Raw genomic sequence first — 18340 nt, 5'->3', positions numbered from 1 at the left:
GCCAGAAAGTCCCATTGTGATCATTTAGTCTGACCTCCTCTGAAACATAGGTCATAGACCTTTCCCAAAGTAATTCTTAGAGAATCTCTTAGGAAAAGATCCAATTTTGATTTAAAAATTGCCAGTGATGGAGAATCCTTCATAACCCTTGGTAAATTGTTCCAATGATTAATCTCACTGTTGACAATTTACACCTTTTCCAGCCTGAATTTGCCTAGCTTCAACTTCCAGCAAAGTTATACTTTTGTCTGCTAGACTGGAGAGAATTATTAAATATTTGTTCCTCATGTAAGTACCTCTAGACTGAGGTTAAGTCAATCCTTAACTTTCTTTTTGTTAAGCTAACTAGAGTCGGTCATCTTGAGTTTATCGCTATAAGGCACATTTCCTGATCCTTAACCATTCTCATGGCTCTTCTCTCAACCTTCTCCAATTTTTTAACATCCTTCTTGAATTGTGGACATCAAAACTGGACACAGAATTCCAGCAGCACTTGCACCAGTGCCAAATAACCTCTCTACTCCAGCCTGAGATTCCCCGGTTTACACATTCAAGGATCACTATTAGCTCTTTTGGCACAGCACGGCACTGGGGACTCATGTTCAGCTGATCATCCACCATGACTCTCAAGTCCTTTTCAGAGGCATTTCTTCCCAGGATATTGTCCCCCATTGCGTAAGTATGGTCTACATGCTTTGGCCTACATTTAGCCATATTAAAATATTATTTGCTTGCATCCAGTTTACCAAACGATCCAGATTGCTCTGTTTTAGTGACGTGCCCTCTTCATTATTAAACATTCTCCCAATGTTTGGGACATCTGCAAACTTTACAAGTGACGATTTTATGCTTTCTTCCATTGATAAAAAAGATAGGCGAAATATATGAACCAAAGATTTTTTTAAAATAATTTAAACATGGGAATCACCATCCCTGCAACTGAAATGCAGCTACTTCAGTGATAAATGCTAAAACTATGTAATTGTTTACACCCACTTAAAACTGGGATGCTAAACATAATTACCCAAATTGAAATTAATTCAGGACACCAATACTAATAACTGCTCTCTTCTGGGTAGATTCATGGGATCTTTAGTAACAAGTGGTCAAGACTTTGTTCTAATCCCAAGCAGCAGTAGAACCATAATACGTTACAGAACTTTTAGAGTATGGTAACAGGGTATACATGACTAGTTAGGATGCAGCTGCAATGTGTAGATTTACACCCCAGCTTGCCAGGTGTCAACTCTTCGTAGAGACCAACTCTAAGTCACATCTCAAATATAGTTCCTTGACCTCCAACCATCCCATACCAAAGAATTCTCACAGCATTCTTTTTGGAGTACTACTTCTGTACTGAAGAAAAGCATTCAATGCATCAAATTACCAGTATCCCTTGCTATAGAACATTAACATATAAAAAAAAGACATCAACAGAAGATTAACTTACCCCAAGTTCAATATCTTCTGAATGGAGTTTAGACTGAATTGCTGAAAATCCACCCAACTCTGCAAACTGCAAAAAGCCACAGCAAGTCAATGAATTACAACAGTCTGCCTTTTAAATATGTGATTAAAGCAAATATTCCAGACTTTAACTTGGAGCGTATAACGCTTTGTTCTCCAATGATCATCTCTGAAATAAGAATTCAAGACAAGATGCTTGAGCTGTCAACAAGGATCTTTCACAGTGAGATTTTAAGTTTAATATAAGACATGTGCTTTCATGTCTATTTGATGGTTCACTGGAGAACACAACATACTATTATGGTGGAGTCCTGGGTTCAAAAGCAAGCTCGAGATTCTCCCTCCTTAAGCAAAGGTGGATGAGGGAAGAAGGCTAGAAGATCCACATAGGATGACAAGCTAAGGGACAGCAGGCGGGATGCATCTCTCTAGCATTCCCTAGCAGCTGTTTGTGGAATGGCACTGCAGCCTCAGAGGTGACCTCTGGCCTTCCACAGCTGAAGGGTACAAATCAGTAGTGCAAAGGTGGGCAAGGAAGCATAATTGCCTGGCAAGGACCTTACCATCTATGTTGGGCAGGGTTAAAAGCATAAAAAACTCATTGCTCTACATAGCTGTCATCCTCTATGGGAACAAATATGAAGAATCACTTTTGAGAGCAATGAATTAAAGTGACAGACAGCATATACTATGAACAGTTCTTTTCAGTTTAGCTTTACCTACCCTGTTTACCAGGTCCACCAGCCACCCATGAGGTTCCTAGACAATTAAAAAAAGGTCATCGGCAACATATTTTAAAACAATATATGAAAGGCAATTTTTTTTTTTTTTAATCATGTGCTGCATTTAGCATTTTGGGTTAATGAGCTGTAAGTATGTGCTACTACTTCAAAGAATATATTAATGTGCTTATGCTACCTTCTTTACTGAGTGCAGCTGGAGCTTTGGGTTGTTCTTATCCTCCCCCTCCTCCTCCTTTTTTGGACAATCCCTGTCATCACTGGCAACATTAAGCTATGTGGCTGCTGACTGACACACAGCCATAATTATAACTTATCAGTAGTGTGGAATATTACGGAAGAACTTTCCCTGAATTTTGGCAAAGCTTCTTTTTGTTTTGACAAGCCACGAGCTTTCTTTCTAGCAACAGAGTGACAACCAGAGACTGAAAACTTATTTATCCATACAACAGGTATAGCACCTACAATGGCATTGCAAGTCTCAAATTGCATCTCTACCAGAGTGCCAGGCTGGGGCAGAGTGTTGAGGTACAGGAGGGGGTACAAAGTGCTCGCTCCAGGGGGGGGCTCAGGGCTGAGGTGCGGGCTCCTGCCGGATAGCACTTACCTTGGGCAGCTCCCTGTCTGCCTCAGCCCACGCCGCTCCCAGAAGCGGCCAGCATGCCCCTGAGCCCCCACTCCCGCAGCTCCCATTGGCTGCAGTTTCCCGTTCGCCGCCAATGGGAGCTGCAGGGGCGGTGCTTGCAGGCAAGAACAGCGCACACAGACCCCTGCACCCCTCCCCCATATCACAGGAGCATGCTGACTGCTTCCAGGAGTGGCGCAGGCCAGGGCAGGCAGGGAGCCTTTCTTAGCCCTGCTGCACTACTGGATTTTTCACCCCTGAGATTGCAACCGACTGTCAGAGGCTCCAGGATCGACCAGTCAATCGCGATCTACCGGTTGGTGACCACTGTGACAGATGGTCTTGTTTATTACTGAACTAGCAGTAATAATGGCAGATTTAGAGAGGAATGGGCACCAATCCCCAGATCCAGTCTCCATGGTAGAACATTCTCACAGTCACGAAAAGGGAATGCTCTTCTAAACAGCAACCAAATTTGGTATTCAAAAGCCACTCAATATTTTTTGGTAACATTTACTTCAGCTTATTTTGGATAAGTATTTACATATACTGGATAAGCCTTTTATATGCTAGGGTTATAAAGCATTTCTATTCTATAAAACAGGCAAAAATATGTATGATCACCTTCTGGAAAGCAGATATAGGTGAGACAGCATACAGATTTCCTTCTCCAAAGACTTCTGCCCAGTTTCTCTGGCATACCTTCATTCGATTCTTGAAATGGTATTCATTGTCAGGGTTAAAAGCCTTGAAACAAAAAATAAATTGATTAAAAACAACCACAAAGAGGCTTATATGTGAGTCTCAAAGACAGATCTTGTTAATATTTGACATCAGTAGTTGAACATAGTTCTTGAGCACGGCTAATTTTTCCAAGTGAAAGAGAAATTAACAGTTTAGCATGGATAATTCATGTTAACAATACTTAGTACTTAACATATACAGTATTACAACTTCCGAACACGGTACAAACAATCTCCAACAATCCTCCAACATGAGGCAGGTAGATATCCCCTTACTGATTTGCTTCTACAGAGAGGGAGGACAGACTGAAAGGGAGTTAAAGTGATTTGCACATGGCCACAGTAAGGTCAGAGCAGGGATTAGAAGATAGGAATTCCCGCCTCCCAGGACTATGGTCATTCTTTTGGCAATGATAGCCTCTTCAGAAGAGGAATACAAGCAAAGATTTTAGAAAGTGACAAATGATTTGAATGCTAAAACCTGAAATACCTTAGAGGGCTGATTTTCAGAAAGCATTGAGCACTCAGTCTGAAAAATCAGGCCCCTTTTTAGGTCCCTCAAGTTCAAAATGCAACAATAGACATGCAAAAAATCATTACTCACTTTTTAATATTTTGGTCACAGTTTGAGTTCATGCTTTTAAATGGTAAACAGTAACAACAGAAATATTAGAAGTCATAAGTGCTTTCCTGAAGATTGTAAACAAACCATCTATGATGTTTAAGAACGGATTTCTAGAGACTTCCATATTTTAAGGACATTAATAAAACTAATGAATATTAATGTCTTCTAGAACTTCTATTCTCCTTCAAAGTGATTCAAATGTCTCTATGGATGTAAAATATTACCATTACAAGAGATTGCATGATAAAAATAGAGTACCATTGTAAGCACACCCAGAAGGCCAACAGGAATTGGGTCTTGTTTCACTCTCTCTGCGACCAGATCTACTAGCAGCATCAACATGTTGTAGATTCCCTCGTGGATTTCAGTACCCCATTTATGAACAGCACTTGATGTCAGCAGCTACCAAAATGAGAAAGATGCATCAATCTCTGGCACTGATCATTATTTTCAGAGTAACACTTTTCCATCACAATACTTGATAGTAGTACTCTAATATAAATATTATTTATGATATCTTTATACAGCAGGAAGGTAGGAAAAGCAACAGTGATATTCACAATTTCACCATTTTAAAACTTACTAATCAAAAACAGGGTACAGCAGAGACTAAAAGGTAATTATCAAAATACACTGACAGTTTCCTTTGGAAATCACTATTAACTCAGAAAAGTTTTGTATGGAGGATGGCCATTCACTTCACTGTCTTTATTTTTAAGTGCTCGAGTAACTCTGTTAACATGTTTGCAGAATGTTAGATAATCCATTTTGAATTTTTCCAATAAGTTTGTCACACAGCCACATGACTTTGCTTGAAGTCATGGTTTACTATATCACCCCTTTAATATAATTTTCCTTAGAAACCAAGGAAAATGTGCACTACTGAAGAGGTGGATGTTTAAAGAACATTTTTAACAGATTGAGAGGCAGCATTAAACCAACGTGTTAGGCCAAACTGATAAAAGAACTACACTAGGTTTTTAAAAGGCAGAAACAGCAATTAGATAAACATTACCAGCTGTGTTTGAAGCGCTTGCATTCAAATTACTATGCTTTAGAACCTCAAAGAAACCAAAAGACTATTTATTTTTTTTAAGATTTTCAGAAACTACAGTGCATTAAGCTTCATAAGTGGCTTATGGGTATTTTAGAATAAATGTAACCCAGCAGCAGATTTAACTTTAATCTCTGCAAACAGAATCTTTCAGCTACCCTCTTTCATCTCTCCACCCCACCGACACCCCAGCTATCCAGGATGAAAACTAAGTGGGTAGAAAGCACCAAGTGGTTAAAAAAAGCACAAACATTAATCTCAAAACCAATTGGAACATGATTTTATTTTCTTAATATCCTTCTACCTGAAATATAATTTTTCCTGGAAAATGTAGGGCTTAATAAATGATGTACATTTAGAAAATTATATATGACAATTATTCTTAAATCCTAAAATACCAGTTAGTTTCAAAGGTCTATCCCTTGTTTACCATTGGAATACGGGACCACAGATGCACATGGCACTTTATGTAGCAGGGTAAGGCAGTCTGTGCACCATCAACCAGTGCTGAGACAAAAGCAGGACAGAGTTTGTTCATAGCTTTGAATGGAAGGACAAAAGTTTGAGACTGACGTGGAAGGGGACATGAAGCCAGCAAAGATAATTTTAAGTGGGACAGAGTGATGGGCAAGGAACAAAATTAGGCCACAGATTATGGAACAGGATGGAGGAAAGCAAGATGGATATTGAGAACTCCAAAGCGTAGGAGTTCACAGTAGGCCAGGCAGGAAATGAAAGCAGGAAATGAAAGCATGGAAGAAAGTTTTGGCGGTAAGCACAAAAAGGAAGGGACAAATTTTGGCTAGGCTGTAAAAGGCAGAAGTGGCAGGAGTTAGAAATCTAACTGTGTAGGGTAATGGAGAGAGGAGAGGAGTCACGGATGACTCCAACTTTTCAGACCTGGGGGACAGAACGATTACAATGAAGAATGAGAAGGGAACATTGGTCATTAGTACTAAAAAATAATACATCTTAATATTTATGGATCTTTAGACCTTCAAAGCACTGTATCAACATACACCAGTTAAGGCTGTGACCCTGCAACTGACTTTGGATGGAGGGATCCATCCATATGAAGGACCCCACTGATTTCAATGGAGCTCAGCACAGATGCAGGATTGGGCATAAGCATTCAATTCTACTGAAAAATGTATATTACCCCAGTCCCCATAATATCTGAGGCACACATCAGAATGGACCAGCATAAATATTTCACGAAATGGACTCCCAAACACAAAAGTTGGATTTGTGCACTTTCCTCCCCCTTACCTTTTTAAATGCTTCAGGCATACATCTGTCCATGAATCTTTTGCAATTCTCATCAGAATCAGAAAGACCTTTTCAAAAAGGATAGAGGGTATATAATTTATGATTACCTCTGGCTGATTTCTTACAGCCTCATGAGCTGTAGATCTCAAAGCCTTGCTACTGAGGTCACAGAAGATGAGCTCACAAATAAGGTGTTTGCAACACAAAGCAATAAGCATCCTATTGGGATTACATTACTTGTGCTATATGTCTTCCAACAAAAGGAGCTGGAGGTCAAAGAAACTAGATCTCCAGCCTTTTAGAAATTTGGGGCCGTTTAGTTTCCAAACATTCCATCGGGTCCAACTATGTGGCATTAACAGAACTTCATTTCTGTAGGTGTTTTTCCTTTCAACAACATAGTTTATGTTTTGATACTTAAAACATAAGTATTCTGCTGCTCATCCATCATAAGAAACTCACATACAACACTCAGTTAATTTTTTTTAAGCACTGTAATGTCTTCCACCAACACAACAACATAGCATAACTTCCTTTTAGCTCACCAGAGAGCATACTGAAAAGCAAGTTCACATATACCTTCAACCTCAAGAGTTGAACATGTTGCCTCCACAGCACCCTCAGCCCCTGACTACTTGTTGACCAGGAAGGAATCAACCCAAGTCTATGATATGGCAACAGAGTATTTCCACTAGGACAGCCTGGCCAAATAACCTACTCTACAGCTCAATATGGAGTGAGCTTGGACACAAACATCACTAATAATAACAACAACAAATGCCCAAGTAAATTAATACAGCTCTTCATTAACAGTAATTTTAAAAATGAAAAACAATTTTACATATAAAAATATTACAATCTTTAAAATATCAAAAGAACTGCATACCTATTCTATTCTACAATCAAGCACACATGAAGACAAAATTCAAATGCTCTTTGCAGAACCAGTATGAGCTCACAACAGCAGATAGTTAACTGTTCTAGACAGAGTGCAATATTTTTGTATGGCACCAGGTAGTAAGTATAAAAATTGCAGTTTTCTAGAGCGTATCCTCTGTATACACCTTTACACAGAATTTATAAGTACTCTTCCTAATTACACACTGGACTTATTAAAAAAAAAGTCAAAAACAGAACTTACCAAGTCTTGCTAGGTAGGTAGATGCAATTAGGCACTTGCCCAGGGATTCTTCTCGCTTATATGGTATGGACCAGTGATCTGTTAAGACTCTGCTCTCCAGTTCGTACAAATTGGTTGTAGGAAACTCAATACCTTCTCCAGAGCAGTTCCCATTTTCATCATTTTTCTGTGAATGAGAAGAGGTGCAAATGAAGAAGGCATTTTTAGCTGCTCCTAGTGATTACTTAAGCTCATCAACTCCTTTAAGACAAAATCCTGCCCTATCATTAGCATGTACAACTCCCACAGATTTCAAATGGAGTTGCAAGTATGTTTGAGGGGAGAATATGAAGTTTCAACTGAATATCCATTGATACAGGGATTGTACTTTCCTCTATACATTTGTGTGTTTACATGTCTTATTTCCAGGATTGCCAACTCATGATTTAAACTTAAGTCTTGTGATATTAATTTTCCTGGAGTCATGTGACAGGAGACTCTTAGCTGAATAAAAAACTGCCCTGATTGTGAAGGAAAGATGGAAAACATGAACCCTAGAGGTTCAAAAACCAGAAGGCAAATTAAAAATAAGCTTGGTTTTTTTTAAAGTCTCAAGCTTCTAAGCCAATCTCAATGTTGGGGGTCCTGCCTCATGACTCTTGAACATCTGGTGTCAACAATATCGTATTTAAATAATATCTAACACACACAACATATCACAGAACATATTACATACTAAAAGGTAATAAATGACTCATGCTTATGGTGTGAAGTACCCTATTCATGTCAGAATTCTGCAATTTTATCTCAGTAATTGTCTACTAAATATTCATTGTGAACCATCTGATTAAGCAAGATACTGTATCATTTGAGGTAATTCAGCTGTATGACAATATAATTCCCCCATTTTCAGAAAAAGGACAGGCTAAAATAGTTCTAATATGCTGTACGTATAGTAGTGGCTTATCAAAAAAACCCAACCCCAAATCTCAATCACAACTGTCCCTTTTTTACAGTCAAAATGAGTTACTAAAAAAAAACAAAAACAAAAAAACACCAAGCTGTATTTTCCCATCCCCCTCCCACACAGGACAAGAAGCAATCTGCAGCTCAGATCAACTTTACCCATTTCCTTGTAAATGCCACTGAATTGCAATTATCCCTGCATACAGAAAGCACACACAAAATTAGCCCAACATTCTTTGTGAAGTGCCACGTGAGGTAAAACTGTGATGGCAGATAAAATAACGGTGTGGGAAACAAGCTACCATTTCTTTTGTTTCAAATGCTGATCACTCAGTGTGGTGAGGTAGTGGGGTTCATAAAGAGGAATTTTCCCTCTGACACTAAAACAGGAGGCAGAACATTAACAGGAGAAAGGACAGAATGTTTGGATCAGGTCCTGCACCAGTTGGAAATAAATGAAAACAAAAGTGCAGTAACAGCAACAGGACTGCACTCCAGAGAAAAGCCAGGAACATGTGATTCTCCTGGAGGAATTCTGCGCCACGGCACATGCAGAGAATACATTCCCCCACGCAGATTTCTTTGCTTCCCCACAGAAAATGACAGGGAAGCAAAGGGAAGCCATGTGGGGGTGGGGGACCTGGGGATGCCCACGGGCTTAGTTTGGAGGGGAACTGACCTCCCAAACAAAGGCTAGGCATGGGGGCACATAAGGTCATGTGCTACTGCCCCTCATTTCTTGGAGCACAGAGCTGCCCAGCTGAAGGAGGGTGCTGCTTGGACATTGCTTCATGGGTCCTAGTACTGGACGTGCTCCCCTTCTGCGTGCTAGGGCCATCTTGTCTTCTGTCCAGGAATGAGTGCCTGCCGTGGGGCTGGGCAAGGGAGGTGGGATGGTGGAAACAGGGGAAGGTGAATGGGATAGGGGAAGAGGCAGTAGGGAAGAAAGGAGGGTGGGACAAGGCAGGAATGTTGGCATGAGGGCAAGAGATAGGGGCAGGGAATGGTGGGAAAGGGGAAGAGAAGGGGACGGGGAAGCAGGAGCCCAGCATGAGGCGTTCTCTTGGCGGCAGTGGCAGCAGCAGGGGCTTCCCAATAAGCAGACCCTTCAAACTCCCCCAGACAAGCCCTCCCCCTGCACCTGGACCACCTTAATGAGCCCACTCTCAGTCCCAGCACCCAGACCCCCACACTGAGCTCCCCACACAGATACTTGTCCACCAAGCCCCATTACGACACACTCAGACCCCTCCTGCTGAGGCCCAACCACCCTCACCTGGACCCCCTGCAGAGTTCCATTGCCCCTGCACCAAGATTACCCCACACAAAGCCCTCTGATCCCACACCCAGATCTCCCCACATTAAATCTTTCTACACTTAGATTCTGCTGTGCGGAGCCTGCCTGCCCACAACTGGTGCGCCTAGCACAGAAGGCAGGGCCCCAGGGTGTTTCTGGGGCAGGCCCAGCCCTTCTGCTTTGTCAGGGGCGGGTACAGTTTCACTGCCGAGTCCCTGTCCCAGGGCAAGGAGCTGGAGGATGCTCCCCACTGCAGTGCTGGAGCCTCCACATTTGTTTATTGATAAAGAACATTTGCAGAATTTTAAAATATTGTGTGCAGAATTCCCTCAGGAGTAATGTGGGGAGGAAGAACAAGGACAAAGCATATTCAAATGTGTAAAAAAAAAAAAAAAAAAAAAAAAAAAAGGTCAGGGAAGTGAAATGAACAAAAGAAAAGAAAATCAAAAGAAAACAGAATCCATGAGAAAGTGGCACAGAATTCAGTCTGTTTGAGCAAATAATGGCGTTCCTAGTTCTCACTGCATCCCCAATATGGAGGTTTTGACCTAAACTATAACAGTGATTCAAGAGCGGTAAGTTTAGAAACAAACTCAGACTGTATATAACTGACTCATGACATTTACTATTACAGGTGTCACTGGGATACAGTGGCTGAAGTAAAACACAACAAGGCTGGATATCACCACCGTTAATATTTGTAGCTGCACAGTCCAAAAGAGTAATTAAGTCCAAAACTTCAGGGCATGAGCTTGTCAGCAGACAGGAAGCAGTTTCCCCCACATCCAACTTTGAGAAAAACAATATACAGTTAGCAAGCAATTACAGGATTTTGTATTTCCTTTGAAGCATCAGGTATTGGCTTATGCTGTTGAAATAGCCTGATCTGATGCGGTAAATACATTCCTATATAATTTATGTCTGAAATTAGTTGTTTTTTTTTGGGGGGGGGGGAGGAGGTTTAGTAAGTTTTTTAGGTGAGAGGAGTTTGAAAGTCTAGGGTACGTATGGAGCAGGAAGGTGTAATTTTCAGTTCAAGCAGACATACCCACGCTAGCTCTAACAGAACTCTTGCGCTTAAAAGAGAAACGTAGCTGAAGTGGCACGAGTGGTGGGATGGGTTAATCACCCTGAACGCAATCCCATCTGAGATCCTAAGAATGTACTCGGGAAAGCGAGCACATCCCATGGCAGCTACACTGCTTTTTTAGCGTGTTCGTTCATCAGATGCAGCATTAATATGTCTACTCAAGCCAGAGATCACACCTTCTAGGTCCACTGTAGACATACCATTAATGAATTTATTATTGCTGAAAGATATTGGAGACAAAACTGACAACACAAGTGCTCTAAAACAGTGGTTCTAAACTGGAGGTACACCAACTCATCTAGATATTGGTCTCGTTTTATAATAGGCTACATAAAGGGCACTAGTGAAGTCAGTAGAAACTAAAATTTCATAGACAATGACTTGTTTATACCTTTCTACATACCATGCCAGGGTGGCCTAACTGTGGATCGTGAGCTGCATGCGGTTCTTTTACGGTTAAAGTGTGGCTCATGGAGCCCCCAACGCCGCCCCCCATTCTCTGCCTACCAGAAGCTCAGGCTTCTGCCCTGTGGCAGCTCTAGGAGCTTCTGCCAGAGACAAGTGGTGCCTACTGATAGTGAGGGGCAAAATTTAAATGTTTTGCCCCTTCTCCCCCCAAAAAAGCTTGAGTCACACACACCTAGGCACATCCCCCGTTACCTTCAGCAGCCCCTCCCTGCAGCTTCCAGGAGTTAGTTATGCATGGAGCGGCAGCAGCAAACAGCTGGAAACTGCAGCGAGGGGCCACTGCTTTAGTTCCACAGGGAGAGGCAGCAGCAAAAGCAGCAGCTCTCTCTGCAGCTCCCAGCTGTTTGCTGCTCTCTCCTCATGGCCACAGCTCCCAGCAGCTGCTGTGCAGAGAGGGGTCCCAGCGGCCCCATATGACTGAGCAGAGCCAGCAAATCCTGGCAAAAATTGGGGCGGGGGGAGGGACGGAACCATGACCCCATGGGCCTCCCCCCATGCATCACCTCTGGCAGTGGGGCGGAGGGGTGGGTGTGTTTCGGGGCTGCAGGTGAGCCCCGGCTCTTGAACTTCTGAAGATTGTCATGCACGGCCCAGAGGGTCAGTAAGTTTGGCCATCCCTGTACTATACACTGAAATATAAGTACAGTTTTTATATTCTAGTTGATTTATTTTATAATTATATGGTACAATAATGGCACTGAAGAACAGGGACGGAAAAACAGTAATTGACAGAACAGTGATGGAAGCAGTCTGCAAAGATTTCTACACCGAACTGTTCGCGTCTCAGATAAATGTCCCATTACCAACACTTCAACAGACCAATGAGCATATACTCCCAGTCCTTGTCAGCAAAGTTCGACATGTAGTTCACCAAATGAAGGAAGAAAAAGCCCCAGGTAAAGATGGACTGAATCGAAATAAGAGCTGGAAGCCAAGACCTCTGGGAAACCCTTGCTCAAAGGTTTAGCCATGACTTGGAAATGCAGAAGATACCATCTAGCTAGAAGGAGTCCAACACCATTCTGCTGTACAAGAAAGGCGATCATGAAGATCTGAAGAACTATAGACCAATATCCCTGCTTTCACACGTTTACAGCCTGTTCACCAAAATAAACTGATTCTGAGTCTGGATGAGCAACAGCTGAGAGAGCAGGCAGGCTTTCAAAGGAATTTCAGCACAATGGACCATATTTTCCACTATAAACCAGCTATTGGAACACTCAAGGGAATATAAATTCCTTTTATGTATTGCCTTCGTCGACGATAAAAAAAGCATTTGACAGCATAGAGATCAATGCAGTGTCGACAGCTCTTGCAGAGCAGGGCATTGACACAAACTATATCAAACTATTAAAGGAAGCAAATTCTGACTGCACTACAAATATAACTTTGATATTCCCCTTTACATCCCAGTTAAGAAAGGTGTGAAACAAGGAGACACGGTTTCACTGAAACTCTTCACAGCCTGCCTTGAAATGGTAATAAGGTGGAAGCACTGGAAGGGTGGAATCAACATCAATGGAGAGAAGTTAAAACATCTCAGATTCACGGACGATATTAAACTACAGAAAACGCTGCGAGAACTCAACACAAAAAGCAGCCAAGTCAAACTGAAAATTACCACCTCCAAAACTAAATTTTTGTGGCCTGATACCTTGCCAAAAGCCCAAATAATCATCAAGGGAAAACAAATAGAAGAAGTTGAGCAATATGTTTAGTTTGGCCAAGAAACTAACATGCGCTATGATCAGAAAGGTGAACTCTCGCAAAGAAAGAAAGCAGGAAAAAATCAGTAAGGCAACATGCGCCAGCCTCTTCAGCTCAACAGTACTGCCAACAATGTTGTGCGGCAGCGAAACATGGGCGCTGATGAAGACAGAGGAGCAGTAACTTTCTGTCACAGAGAGAACGATGGAAAGAAGAATATGGGAATTTCAATCAGTGACAGAGTCCCCAGTGAAGTGACCAGACAGCAGAGTGAAGTGCAGGACGTTGTTGAGAGCATGCACAGTAAAATGCAATGGGCCAGGCATATAGCGAGGCTCACTATCGACGGACTGCAGCTGTTGCTGAGTGGTACCCACGGGAACTGAAATGACCACTCGGCCAACCTCCAAAGAGATGGGAAGATTTTATCGTGAAAAGACATGGCCGCACATGAAAAAGGAAGGCAAGGATACGAGAAGAATGGAATGCATATTGTGATTGGTGCAATCTATATGAGGGCTGAAGGATCGATTGATCAAGGTGATACAGTAAAAATGAGAAAGCAATTTTTTTTCAGTAATAGCGTGCTGTGTCACTGTTGTATTTTTATGTCTGATTCTGTAAGCAAGCAGTTTTTAAGTAAAACAAAACTTGGGGTATGCAAGACAAATCAGACTCCTGCAAGGGGTACAGTAGTCTGGAAAGGTTGAGTCACTGCTCTAAAACATACAATGTAAGTAGTACAGTTGAACCTCCACATCAGTTTAAGACTTGGCCCTTTAAACACTGCTAGTGGGGTGCTACCACAACCACCTATCCACTAAGAAAGGGACTGAAATCACAACTCATTTCATGCAGACCAGAAAATGAGTCGTCTTTTTCTAATACAAGATAGGATAAATATTAGTCCAGTAAAAAAGAAAAATAATTCAGATAGGTTCTGCACTCATGTGCCACTGACACCTAGGTCACCAATCTGACTCCTACCCAGGTTTGTAGTGACTGAAAACAACCTTTCAGTGACTGGTTTATGTGAAGTGAGTTGTGGACTCCATCCATTTCTTAGTGGATAAACCTCAGTGTGTTTTTTAAAAATAAATCCACTACTGGCATAAGTTTGCATCTTGTTGGCAGTTTTAAGAGAGGCTTATGGTACGTCTACACTACGGCAGCATAAATGCAGACAGTTGCTACAGCAATGAAAAGGGTTTTCCCGTCGCTGCAGTTAACCACTCTCCCAATAGGTGGTATCTAGGTCAATGGGAAAATTCTTCTGTTGATCTAGAAGCATCTATTTTGGAGCTTAGGTCAGCTTAACTATGTCACTCGGGGGGGGGTGAATTTTTCACCCCCCTTTTCACCCCCCTGAGTGATTTAGCTTGGTCAACCTAAGTTTCAGGTGTAGACCAGCCCTTATTCTTAAACTGGCATAGATGGCTCAACTGCTACTACCAACGTTGAACATATTAAAAGACTTACACTGTGAACAGCTGGTGTCACTTATCTTTCAGCAGTACTGACCTTTTATGCTTCCTTCCCCTAAGAGATTAAAAACTGTAAAACAGAAGGTGATCACTGAAGTTAGAACCACTGAGGAAATGAGAGGAGATGTTAAATACAATTCCACCAACAATCTGCTGTATTTCCGAGGGGGTCAGTCACTTATGTGCACTAAAGCATAGGGAAAGGAATGTCATTTATACAAGGAAGTGGTGATGATGGTGGTGATGATGGTGGTTAGAAGGTTGACTTCACTTAAGCCATCATTTTGGGAAAGGGAAAGCATTCTTTGTCATATTCCTTTGACTGGAGAAAATACAGCTGAGTTTTTCTTCTGCTAAAACCCTGCCACAAGAAGATATCAAATCTGAAACGGGTGGTAACTCCCCTAGAAATGCATGCCTGCTTCTTGTTAATATCATCCTTGGCTTCTAAATCAAATGGTTTATTATTCAACTTTTAAAAAAAGAATTAGTGTAGTGCTCTTGAAAATGAGAGTTTAATAGCAGATGCGAGAGCCAGATATCCTGCAGAAATGCACTATGCATGCATGTTTCAGTATTACACTATTTACTGAGACCAATTCTAGATTTAATTGACTTTGGCAAAATTCTCTAGTTATGATTTATAACCAGACAGCCACCTTCCTCAACTCCCACTTGGAATTTAAAAGTATTAAATATTTTTGGTATTAAATGGATACTTTAACAGTTATCCAATACTAAGATTTAAATTAAAATTTGATTTGTTAATTTAATTCTTATTTAACAGTTAAAGTATTTTATTCTTGGTGTAATTTAGTATTAATAGCAACTTAACTCTGGTGATGTTTTCTTAATTTTAATTTTACTTTAAGACTTTTAATGTAGTATAGCCATCCTAAAGTGCAGCAGTCATTGCACAGCACTCCAGACAGGACATATTCAAACCTGTGACTGTACAGTTGCCCACCCCACCTCCCTGCCCTTTTAGGGTCCCAAAAAGTTGTGTCTGCCAATAAAGGAATTTTCTTTTCAATAAATGAATTCTTGGCTTTCAAAACAGTCTTCACTATTGCAGAAAGTCAAAGATACCTTAGCCCAGGAAAGAAACAGGCACTGCAAATCAGCTTAGGAAACACAGATTCCTACTAACATTGTAACCACTGCACTTCACTCCCATGCAAGGCACCAAACATTACTGTTGGTTTTCAGCCTCAAATTCCTCCCTCAAGGCATCCCTAATACTTGCAGCCCTGTGCTGGGCCTCTCTAGTAGCCCTGCTCTCTGGCTGTGCAAATTCAGCCTCCAGGCGTTGAACCTCAGAGGTCCATGCTTGACTGAATCTTTCACCTTTCCCTTCACAAATATTATGGAGGGTACAGCACGCGGATATAACCATGGGGATGCTGCTTTCCCCCAAGTCTAGCTTCCCATACAGAGATCGCCAGTGCTCCTTTAAACGGCCAAAAGCACACTCCACAGTTATGCGGCACCGGCTTAGCTTGCAGTTGAACCAGTCCTTGCTCCTGTCAAGGTTCCCTGTATATGGTTTCATGAGCCACGGCATTAACGGGTAAGTGGGGGCACCAAGGATCATAATGGGCATTTCAATATCCCCTACTGTGATTTTCTGGTCTGGGAAAAAAGTCCCGGCCTGCAGCTTCCTGAACAGGCCAGTGTTCCGAAAGATGCGTGCATCATGCATCTTTCCAGGCCAGCCTGTGTTAATGTCAATGAAACGCCCACGGGGATCCACAAGTGCCTGGAGAACCATGAAGAAATACCCCTTCCGATTAATGTACTCGTATGCCAGGTGAGGTCGTGCCAGAATAGGTATAGGCGTCCCATCTATCGCCTCTCCTCAGTTAGGGAAGCCCATTTGTGCAAAGCCATCCACAATGTCCTAAACATTCCCAGAGTCACGGTTCTTCTTCGCAGGATGCGATTAATAACCCTGCAAACTTGTATCAACACGATTCCAACGGTCGACTTTCCCACTCCAAACTGGTTCCCGATCGATCGGTAGCTGTCTGGAGTTGCCAGCTTCCAGACTGCAATAGCAACCCGCTTCTCCATCGGCAGGGTAGCTCTTAATCTCGTGTCCTTGCGCCGCAGGGTGGGGGCGAGCTCAGCACACAGTCCCATGAAAGTGGTTTTTCTCATCCAAAAGTTCTGCAGCCACTGCTCGTCATCCTAGACTTCCATGATGATGTGATCTCACCACTCAGTGCTCGTTTCCCAAGCCCAAAAGAGGCGTTCCACTGTGCTAAGCATTTCTGTGAATACTCCAAGCAATTTCGTGTCGTTCACGTCAGGCGACTCGCTATCATCGGACTCCTCATCACTTTGGATCTTAAGGAATAGCTCAACTGCCAAACGTGATGTGCTGGCGAGACTCGTCAGCACATTCCTCAGCAGTTCAGGCTCCATTTCCCACAGAAACCGCGCTGCACAGAAACCGCTGAAAGAATCAAGATGGCGCCAAACGTGGACGGAATAACAGGGATTGCTGGGATGTGAAGCAATGCATCAAGGGGCGTTGGGACAGGAAGCTGAATGACCTGCACTCTCTGCCCCCTTCCCACAATTCACAGCGCCAGAATGGGAAGAGGTGCTCTGTGGGATAGCTGCCCATAATGCATCACTCCCAACACTGCTGCAAATGTGGCCACACTGCAGCGCTGGTTGCTGTCAGTGTGGCCACACTGCAGCGCTTTCGCTACACAGCTGTACAAAGACAGCTTTAACTCCCAGCGCTGCACACCTGTGAGTATAGCCAAACCCTAAGTGCCTCAATTTGTTAGTTCAGAGACTTCTCCAGTGATTTCAATCTGTGCCTATATGTAAACACAACTCACACTGAAGATCAGTAAGTAACACATTTGGAATAACAGTCCTAGTGCTTAAGCACAGGATGAGAAGCCAAGAAATATAGAACCTGCTTCCAGCTCTTCCGTAGGCATAGCCATTGCTTCAGTTTCCTCAGCTATAAAATGGCAACAATGGTACTTCTCTACCTCAGTGTGTTGAGGCATGATTCATGAGTATTTTCAAAATGCTTCAAGACGCTGAGATGAATTTACCATTAATTCCTACCCTTTGTTCCCTGTCCTTTAACCAGTTCTCAATCCATGAAAGGACCTTCCCTTTCATCCCATGACAGCTTAATTTACATAACAGCCTTTGGTGAGGGACCTTGTCAAAGGCTTTCTGGAAATCTAAGTACACTATGTCCACTGGATCCCCCTCGTCTACATATTTGTTGACCCCTTCAAAGAACTCTAATAGATTAGTAAGACACTATTTCCCTTTACAGAAACCATGTTGACTATTGCTCAACAGTTTAAGTTTTTCTATGTGTCTGACAATTTTATTCTTAACTATTGTTTCGACTAATTTGCCCGGTACCGACGTTAGACTTACCGGTCTGTAACTGCGGGGATCACCTCTAGAGACCTTTTTAAATATTGGCGTTACATTAGCTATCTTCCAGTCATTGGGTACTGAAGCCGATTTAAAGGACAGGTTACAAACCTTAGTTAATAGTTCTGCAACTTCGCATTTGAGTTCTTTCAGAACTCTTGGGTGAATGCCATCTGGTCCCGGTGACTTGTTAATGTTGAGTTTATCAATTAATTCCAAAACCTCCTCTAGTGACACTTCAGTCTGTGACAGTTCCTCAGATCTG

General features: G+C 42.2%; 1 protein-coding gene across 1 annotated transcript in view; it reads right to left on the bottom strand.

Annotated features, from left to right (window-relative positions):
- The window catches only part of USP24 (ubiquitin specific peptidase 24), a 118870-nt gene that overhangs the window by 82437 nt on the left and 18093 nt on the right, over positions 1 to 18340 (bottom strand). Inside the window, exons 2-7 of the mRNA XM_030574173.1 lie at positions 7665 to 7830; positions 6524 to 6591; positions 4459 to 4602; positions 3457 to 3579; positions 2191 to 2226; positions 1451 to 1516 (exon numbers count right to left, since the gene is read on the bottom strand). Of these exons, the coding sequence (XP_030430033.1) occupies positions 1451 to 1516; positions 2191 to 2226; positions 3457 to 3579; positions 4459 to 4602; positions 6524 to 6591; positions 7665 to 7830 (603 nt within the window). The remainder of the gene's footprint in view (positions 1 to 1450; positions 1517 to 2190; positions 2227 to 3456; positions 3580 to 4458; positions 4603 to 6523; positions 6592 to 7664; positions 7831 to 18340) is intronic.

Source organism: Gopherus evgoodei, chromosome 8 (genome assembly GCF_007399415.2).
Source record: "Gopherus evgoodei ecotype Sinaloan lineage chromosome 8, rGopEvg1_v1.p, whole genome shotgun sequence".
In the NCBI taxonomy this organism is placed as follows: domain Eukaryota; kingdom Metazoa; phylum Chordata; order Testudines; family Testudinidae; genus Gopherus; species Gopherus evgoodei.
The sequence above is the reverse complement of the archived record's forward strand: the minus strand, read 5'-3'. Positions and strand labels throughout refer to the sequence as shown.